Consider the following 9,665-nt stretch of genomic DNA (forward strand, 5'->3'; position numbering starts at 1 on the left):
AACCGATTAATTAATATTGAATCTACTCTGCTGCTTGTTCATCACCCAACATGTTCTCTTTTTTAGGTAAACACACAAATGGCATAAATTTATCGAGCCCTTAGCGCCAAATTATCGTAAGCGACATTTTTAAATTTTTTGTTTTATTGCAAAAATTAAAATTTTATGGACCGACTGATGTTTTAGCGTTCTCAGAATATCAACAAAAAAAAACATAATAGGGGGTAAGATTTTATCGTAAGTCAATGTTTATATTTTACAGTAAACTAATTTTATCGTAAGCGACACACAGTGGTATAGGAAAAAAAAGAAGAAAATAAATCTGTAACTTCTAAATGGTTAGATTGGTTTAAATGAAATTTCACATGCGCAAAGAAGAGTTTAAGTTTTGAACATGGACCTCATGGGCCCACAAGGGGCGCGATCAAGGGCCCTCAAAGTAGAACACCTCAGATATGTTACATTTTTTAAACGATATTATTTCTTGGTTTGAATTCCGATTTCAAAAAAAATTATACATATATATTAAGCTATCAATTATCTATTATAGCTAGGAGATATTCGCATTTGAAAATTAAATTGTCAACATTTTTACAAACCCTACTCCAGTTTTTTGATAACAGCGTATCCAAATATTTCCCGATTTTCTCCAGTTTTCCTTTATTGAACTAACAACACATGTATGTGTCAAATGGAAATAGAAATTATTGTCATATTTATACCCTACACCACCATAGTGGGGAGGGTATTATGCGTTTGTGCAGATGTTTGTAACGCCCAAAAATATTAGTCTAACACCCACCTTAAAGTATACCGATCGACTTAGAATCACTTTCTGAGTCGATTAAACGATGTCCGTCCGTCCGTCTGGTTGGCTGGCTGGCTGGCTGGCTGGCTGGCTGTCCATGTAAACCTTGTGCGCAGAGTACAGGTCGCAATTTTGAAGATATTTCGATCAAATTTGGTACATATTACTTTTTCGGCCCAAGCCTATTGAAACTGGCTGAAATCGGTCCATTATTTCACCTAGCCCCCATACAAATGTCCCCTCGAAATTGGACTTTATCGGTCATAAATGTTTAATTTATCTATGTATCTAATGTTACTATGTTAGTAGTAACATAGCAATTTGGCGCATTTTTGCATTTACAATTCATGAAAGATATCCAACTGTTGTTCATTTAGCCGCACATCTGGAAAATGGTCAAAGAGTGAAAGAAAGAAATTTTAACGGCGGAAACATGGAAATCCAGCTCCAGGTTTCCCCCATTTATTTTCCTACGACGATGGACCTAATCCATCCAAGAAACGATTAGTGTTTCAATTTGCATTTGCGAAATTCACCGAATCTCATCCGAACTCATCCGAAAGGTTGCACAAAATTACAATAATCACGATTGGTTGAGCTGCGAAAAACATTGATGTCGACGCATTTAATTTTAAGATTCAAATTGAAATTGCTGTCGAATTAATAACGTACAAATCGGTGGATTCCAAGATGATGTCGTCAACTATCCAATCGAGTTTTTAAAGTCGCTGGAATTATCCGGATTACCGCCACACAATCTCCACGTATTTGTAATGGCACCCGACTTGCGGTAAAAAACCGATGAATAAACTCATGGAAGCAACATTACTTACCCCCATTAACACGAAGCCTGGTTATGGCCTAACTAATAGTTATACTGTCGGTTAAAAAAAATTTTGTTTGAAAACTGTCAGTTTAACCATTAGTTAATACATAACCAGACTTCGTGTTACTGGGGGTTAATGTACAAAGTACAAAGGAGAAGCCGTTATGATACCATGGCCATGCATGGATCCCAATCGCTTCGACCGATAGGCCATTCGATTTTAAACGCTTGCAACATTAGCATTATTTGTTTACGCTTCAAATTTATTTTATAAAAATTGAAATTCGCTAATAACTTGGCCAATAAGCGTTTAATCAAGAAAAGGAGCTCGATCTGTGATCACTCATATCTCTGAACAAAAATTTATTTTTTATATAAAAATTCAAAATATATAAATTCGCTAATAACTTGGCCAATAAGGGTTTAATCAAGAAAAAGAACTCGATCTGTGATCACTCATATTTCTGACAAAAAATCGTTTTTTTATATAAAAACTCGAAATATCTAAATTCGCTAATAACTTGGCCAATAAGCGTTTAATCAAGAAAAGGAACTCGATCTGTGATCACTCATATTTCAGACCAAAATTCGATTACTTATGTATATAAAAACTCAAAATATGTACATTGATTTACATGTATTCTGTTGTTGCAAGACCTAGGTTATTTGTCTCTCAGTAGCGCTTCTATGTATATTTTATTCTATGACCATAAGATTCATTGTACATATGTATTTTAAAATCAAATGTAAATCAAACATGAACCAAACCTATATGAATAAAAAATTATCATTCAGCAATACGTTTTTTTAACTATTTCTACCCATTTCAAACCGCTTCTCACAAAATTACAAATCGAACACAAGCTTTTTTTTAATTTGGACAGGACAACTTCTGTCGGGTCAGCTAGTACTCTATAAATATTGAATTGGTTAATTCAAATTTAACATTTTTTTTTGAAATATTATGTTAACCTAACTAAAAAATTATCAGGGTATGGTCTCCACTTATTATTATTGCTTCGTTTGACAAAATTGTTAGTGCTTTTGCTCAGACAACTTTGTTTTAAGTATAGACAGGGGGTAATTTTTACTGTTATATTTAACATGCCCCATTACTACTAGAAATTTGTCCAGAAACACCCACCATCCTGTTTCTGTTTTTAAAAAATATTTTGTTCGTTTTATTTTTACTACTAAAAAAGTGCTGCCAAATTTAGCTTGCACAGAGTTGTAATTTTCGTACTCACTATAAATAAAATTAGTATTAAAAATCGCTAAATTCACATCACTGACTATAGAATATATGGCAACAGCTGATGTTTGTTTACATTTTGTTTTTTTTCGCCGGCTTTTGTTTTTGTATCCACAATTGCGTAAATTTTTTGCCTTAATTCCAACATATTTTTCTACAAATGGCTCTGCAAAAACTAAATCTTCTCCCGCTCAACATTTTCCATACCACCAAAAAATTTTTCCATGTTTCCGCCACAACATGTAAAACATTTCGTCAAATGTATCGAGATTTTTGGACACCCAAAAGTGGCAATCATCCACCTTATGGTCATTTTACACAAGTGGGGGATCCAGTGTTACGTTCTCAAGCAGCAGAGGTGCCTCAAGACATGTTGGACAGCAAAGAAATCGATATGATTGTAGAACAAATGGTTAAAGTTCTTAGGAAATACAATTGTGTGGGCATAGCGGCTCCACAAATTGGTGTATCTTTGCGTATTATTGTCATGGAATTTAAAAAGGATTTGAATAAGAATTTTTCAAAGGAGGTTTATGAGGCGAGAAAAATGTCACCACTGCCGTTAACAGTAAGTGTGGAGGAGATTTTAATTCAATAAATCGAAATAAAATAAACCATAACCAATAAGTATAGTTTTCAAACTTCCAAAAATGTTTGAGAAGTTATAAAGTGGACATAAATTTCATATCGACAGCTACTTTTTTATGCCATTAATCATTTTATAACAATACAACAGTTATCCCTTCATTACTGTTCCATAGATATTAACACATAATTATTTTTGTATCTCATTTTCAAGGTTATGATAAATCCCTCCTTAAAAGTTACCAACTACACTAAACATAAACATCCGGAAGGCTGTATGAGTGTGCGTAGCTATTCCGCTGAAGTGGAACGTTATGAGGGTGTCACTTTAAGGGGAGTAGGTAAACGGGATACACCATCTGAACTTCAACTGACAGGTTGGAATGCCCGCATAGCACAACATGAAATGGATCATTTAGATGGCAAGCTATATATAGACCAAATGGATCGTTCGACATTTTATTGCACATGCTGGGAGACGGTTAATTCGAAGGCAGGACGAGTCGAAATACCTTTTTATAAATAAATTAAAAAAGAAAATGTTTACATTTAAGTGCAATTGTTAAAATATAAAACGTTGGTTAAAAAAATAAAGTTAAATTTTTAATAAAAGTATAATATAAATTATTAAACTTATCCAGGTTTGTAGCCAGTAACCCAAAATCAATTTTGACCAATTACTTCTCTACTTTTTGAGTGTAGAAAGGTCTCAGCAGAAAGAGATTTGACTGCAAAGATGAAATCATCTCACAAAAGGGATACAAGAAATTGGAGAAACAGTAGACTAAGAGCTAGTTTCTTACTTGTCAGTTAAACTCAGCTTAACACGCTGTTATATTAATCCTGAAACATATTTTGCCGGAATTTAACCAATGATTGTGTTTCTCACTAGTGGATTAATTTTGTTAGCATTGCCATACTTTTCAGTCAAATCACATGTTTATTCTTCATTTTTTTTCATATAAATATGGCAATACTATACATTTATAAGAAAAAGCAACCGCGTTACATAACTTTTTTTGTAAATTTTAACTTTCTAAAAGAAAAAGCGACATAAAAGTATATAAAATGTATATTAAAAATTATATTGATGTTAATAAAGCAAATAAAAACAAAGAGCTGCTGTGCTGAATTGTTTATTTTATTTTCCATCTGTTTGTGCTTTGGCATTTTATACTTAGGTTTAACTCACCAATGATGCTCAGTTAAACCTAGATTATATAGCATATAAACAATAAGTGAGAAACACAATTTTTAGTTTAATTTAGGTTTAAGCGAAGAATGTAGATTATCTCTATCCCAGAAACTAGCTCTAAGTGTATAGAGCTCAAAGGAGACTATGTTAAAAAATACAATAATTTTTTATCCAGAAAACCTGTGTTTCATAAAAAAATACTCGGACTTTTTGACCCACCTATGAGCTACTATTGTTAGGTTTTACATTATTTAGTTACAAAAACAAAGCGATATTATAAATTAAATTGTAATTATTAAAATTAAACTTATTACCCTTTGAAACTAATAAACATTGACTCAATATTCTTTAGGTTACTTAATATTTTTATTGATTTTTATCTTAGAAATATTAGAATTTTTATCAAACTTCTTTTAAACACGACTTGATAAAATATTGAACATCACTATCAGTATAAAAATAACGTTTCAACACAAAACTCTAAAAAGCGGTCATAAAATTTAAAAATATATTGAATTTTAAAACAAATTTAATTAAGAAAATTAACATTTTGAATATGTATAAATAAACGTTAAATACTGTAAACATAATCATTAAACAGTACTTAAAATTTATACAATCAATTTATTAAAATATCAAAATATTACAGTGGCAAAAGCGATTTACCTTTAACAAAACAAAAAAAAACATCATAATTTTAAGAGCATTATAGCTGTTATTTGAACAAAAAATAATAACAAATAACAAAAACAACAAAACAAATATTAAAGACATCTTTAAATTAATGATGACGATAACGAAATATTGAATAATGACTATAAGAACAAAATATACTTGTAACAAAAATATTTCAATACATAGAAATGTACAATCTATTGTGATGTGTGTGAAAAACATTTTTATCTTTAAAAATCTTTGTTAACAAATTTACAAAAAAAATAAAGAATAACTTTCCCTACTCAGACAGTTTAAAACATCAATAATGTTATTTTCTATAAAAAATAATATGTTTTCCATCACCCAACTTCCAATTAATATCCTGTTTATAATCATTATTTTAATATTGAGTGATGGAAATATACAAATAGGTGCGTAACTACGATGTATGGGTACATAAATATGAGTCATTTCATAATAAACTGTAGAAAATGTTTATTGAAATTCTATGAAATGATAAGTAATTTGAGAAATAATGATACTTTTTAAGATAGAACTTCCTCATTATACCTCGTGAGTAGGTTATATATAAGTTTGTCATTCCGTTTGTAATTTCCACAATATAATTTTCCGACTCTATATATATTCTGGATCCTTATAGATAGTGGAGTCGATTAAGCCATGTCCGTCTGTTGAAATCAACTTTCCGAAGCCCCCAAATAACTTACATACACGATTCATACATCAATATCTACGGAATTCTTCCGTATCGGTTGCTATTTAAAATCGGTCCATAAATGGCTGAGATATAAGGAAAAAACCAGGACAACCTCGATTTTTGATCTATTTTTGACCTATATCTGGATTACTAAATCATTAATATAGACAATATGGATATCTAATGATAGATATTCCAAAGACCTTTGCAACGACGTATAAAAGGCCATAGTAAGTTGGACCTACAATGGGTCAAAATCGGAAAAATATTTTTTAACAAGATTTTTTTTTTCACCAAAAGTTTTTTTTCGCTAAAAATTAAAAAAAAAATATTCGAAAATTCTTTTTTCCAAAAAATTAAAAAAAAAACAAAATATATATTTTGTTTAAAATTTTTATTTTGAAGTATAATTTGGTGAAGGATATATAAGATTGGGCACAGCCGAATATTGCTCTCTTACTTGTTTTAATATCATGTTTTATAAAGACCTTTGATTGACTTTCAGTAACTTTTGGTTTTTCAGGGTAACTCAGGTTTTTTGATAAAAACCTTTATCCAACGTTTCTCCAATTTTTGTATCTCTTCCCAAAACAAATAAGATTTGTCGAGGTCATCAAAATAGGTACATATTTGTTTGTGAGATGATTTCAACGTTGGAGTTAAATCTCTTTCCGCTGTCACACGTGACTAATTCCGTAGAACAAGGCGGATTTTTGCCATGGAAACTGCACTATTAATTTTTTCTTGGGCAAATGCGGTAATTCTTCTTTCAAATCCTCATTAAATCGACACAATAATTTGACGTAACATTCGCCCTTGTTTGTTTTACTCTGAAGGTAATCATTGTTGATTATAGAGCGTGCATCCCTAAAAAAAACGGTCGCCTTGACTTTATTGTCTGACAAACCCACCGATTCACATAAAAAAATCCACTGTGTTGACTACTGATTGGTCTTTTGTGTATTGTGGTGGATCCACGTTTCGTCACGGTTACGAAACTTCGCAAAAACTCGATCATATTGCGTTTGAACAACGCCAAACACTCCTGCGAAGTTGTTACACGATTGCGTTTGTGGTCGATTATGAGAAAACGCGGCACCTATCTTACGGAAAGCATTCTCATACCCAAGTGATCATTCCACAATCTCTCGCACTTGCAATCTCCGATCGGCCAATTGCTTCGGTAGTAGAGACTTCAACCGGGCGTCCAGAACGTTAGACATCTTCCGTGCCGACCACCTTTTTACCATTAAAATTGATGTCATGCGGCCTGCTATCAATGGCTGTCAAACACAAAACTAAATGACGCATCTGGTTCAAATTTTCACAGGAGTCAACTGACAGATTACTGTTGACAGATGCAGTGTTGCCTTTTCAGTTAAGAGGAGGGTAATTCAAAAAGTCACGACCTCGTAATATAATATTGTTCGCGTATTTGATAAATTGTACAAATTATTATTGGATTTTACAGGATTCCTGGCGTTTACTTTTAAAAACTTGTAACTTGTAAATCAAGAGCTTATTAAAAGTGATAGTTCTTTAAAAGAGAACTTGATTTGTATCGCTAACAGTTTTTAATATCCGTCTCTGTTAAAATTCGAAGAACATTTTAAATCGTTTCTTTAAATATTCTAAGGTTACACATGGAATGACTCATATATTGTAAAGTAATATTAACATAAGGGCTACAGTGGTTTAAATGTCATATTTTTAAGACTATTTTATATAGAACTTAAATTTTATCATTGTTCTTAAATCAACCAGCAATTTACTTTACTCTTAAAATACAGGGTGGGGAAATTACACACAATTGGGGTCCGTCGTCATAAAATAAATTTGAATACTCCTCTGCTATGTCAGTTAGAAATGACAGATTTATTTTCAAAATATGTATTTTGATTATGTTCCACTGTGCAATGTGAAATTACATATCAATCGCATCAGCCAGTTAGAATTGACAGATTTACATCCAGAGCTATTAATCCCACATCCATTTCCTAATTTAATTTTGTTAATTGCATTTTAAATAATTTCCCCAGTATGACATTTAAACCACTGTGCTATAAGTTCAATTCAAGTTGAAAATCCTATTTTGTGAAATAAGTAACAAGTACTTAAACATATTTTAAATTTTTCTTTCTTTACTCGTTCCTCTTTAAACAAATGTTCTCAGTATTGTCAGCATCGTCATGGCAAGAACCTTATTTTATAGATCCTCATACCCCGGATATACAGTGGCAAACAGGTGACACAGCTGTGGGTGTACAATCGATTAATGTGCAAGAAGAACTTGTTGTGCCATACAAATTGGCCAAAATCAATTATAATGGTAAGAACTTTATTACTTACTAGATACTTAGCTGGAATACTTAAATGTTACGTACTTATTAATTCAATGACAATAATAATGATGGCCATGATTTTGTGCGAAAATTTCCATTATTTCTTTTATGTGTTTTTCTTTCTTTTTTTTTTTTTGTTCACATAAACAAAGGCACTGGTGCACCGTCCTTGGGAGCTTTTGATATTGGTGACAATAGCTTATTGGGTGCTAGAATACTTTTGACAGACAATCAGTGGTAAGAGAATTCACTATAGTTTAATAAATTGTTTACATTGAGGTTTCTTTAATTTTATTTTTTTATTTACAGGTTTATTACCATAGAAAAGCGTCAGGATTATGAAAATCCTCAACAGCGAATTTATTTTTTTCAAATTTACATTAAAGATGTTTTGACACCAAATGCTGTGGAACCGAGCATATTTATTAAATTGGAAAATATTTTTGATAATCCACCTACGTTGACTTATAGACCATCACCGTGTAGGGTGGAGGTAAGTTAATTTTATGAAATTAATGGATTTTTACGCAAAGTTTCAAAATTATAACGAATTTGCCAAGTTTAACCATTGTATAAGGTATTTACTCAGAACTAGCACCTTTATACAAGAATTGAGAGATCAATGAAAAGTCAATATTAAACAGGAGCTCACATACGATTAATGCGATTCTGATTTCAAATAGTCCCCATACAAGGTCCCCCTGAAAATATTTATAAAATTGGACGTAAACAATAGGTTCATATTAAAACCTCTTTACCTTCTAAACCTTCGAATTTCCAAAAATCCCTACTTAGTGGATCTACTTAGGGAGATGAGAAGCCAAAGTCGAAATTTCATGTATCTACCTTTCGGCGTTTAGGCTGGGAGATATTGAACTAGTCAGTCACTCTGTAACGTTACACTTGTACATACTCGTATAAGGTTTACGTGATTTATATTCTTTAATTATCGAATATATTACCAACCAGATCCTGCAAATGCTCCTAAATTCCAATCCTTACTATTCCTATGATTAAAACAAGAAATAAAAATTGGAATAGAAGTCCTATTATATCCTGAAGGTAGCAGTTAGGATTGTCTGAAACACCGAGATTGATAACTCAGAACATAAAACACTGATGACTTCTTCGAATAAGATTAGCCCAACTCATGGGGAGATATACAGCATTTTAGGAAACTTTCCGAATTTCTTATTTAACCTTTAGACCTGGAGTGATTTTAGTCTTACTCCTCAAATAATAATGAACAAAATTAATACGTTTCTAAATACCCTGTAGGAAC

General features: G+C 31.7%; 1 protein-coding gene across 1 annotated transcript; it reads left to right on the plus strand.

Annotated features, from left to right (window-relative positions):
* The first annotated feature begins 3,014 nt into the window (after positions 1 to 3,014).
* On the plus strand, positions 3,015 to 4,095 carry LOC135948903 (peptide deformylase, mitochondrial-like). The gene is made up of 2 exons (XM_065498355.1): positions 3,015 to 3,454; positions 3,686 to 4,095. The coding sequence occupies exons 1-2, from the start codon at positions 3,047 to 3,049 to the stop codon at positions 3,995 to 3,997; spliced, it is 720 nt and encodes a 239-aa protein (XP_065354427.1). The 5' UTR covers positions 3,015 to 3,046; the 3' UTR covers positions 3,998 to 4,095.
* Positions 4,096 to 9,665: the final 5,570 nt, after the last annotated feature.

Source organism: Calliphora vicina, chromosome 1 (assembly GCF_958450345.1).
Source record: "Calliphora vicina chromosome 1, idCalVici1.1, whole genome shotgun sequence".
NCBI lineage: Eukaryota > Metazoa > Arthropoda > Insecta > Diptera > Calliphoridae > Calliphora > Calliphora vicina.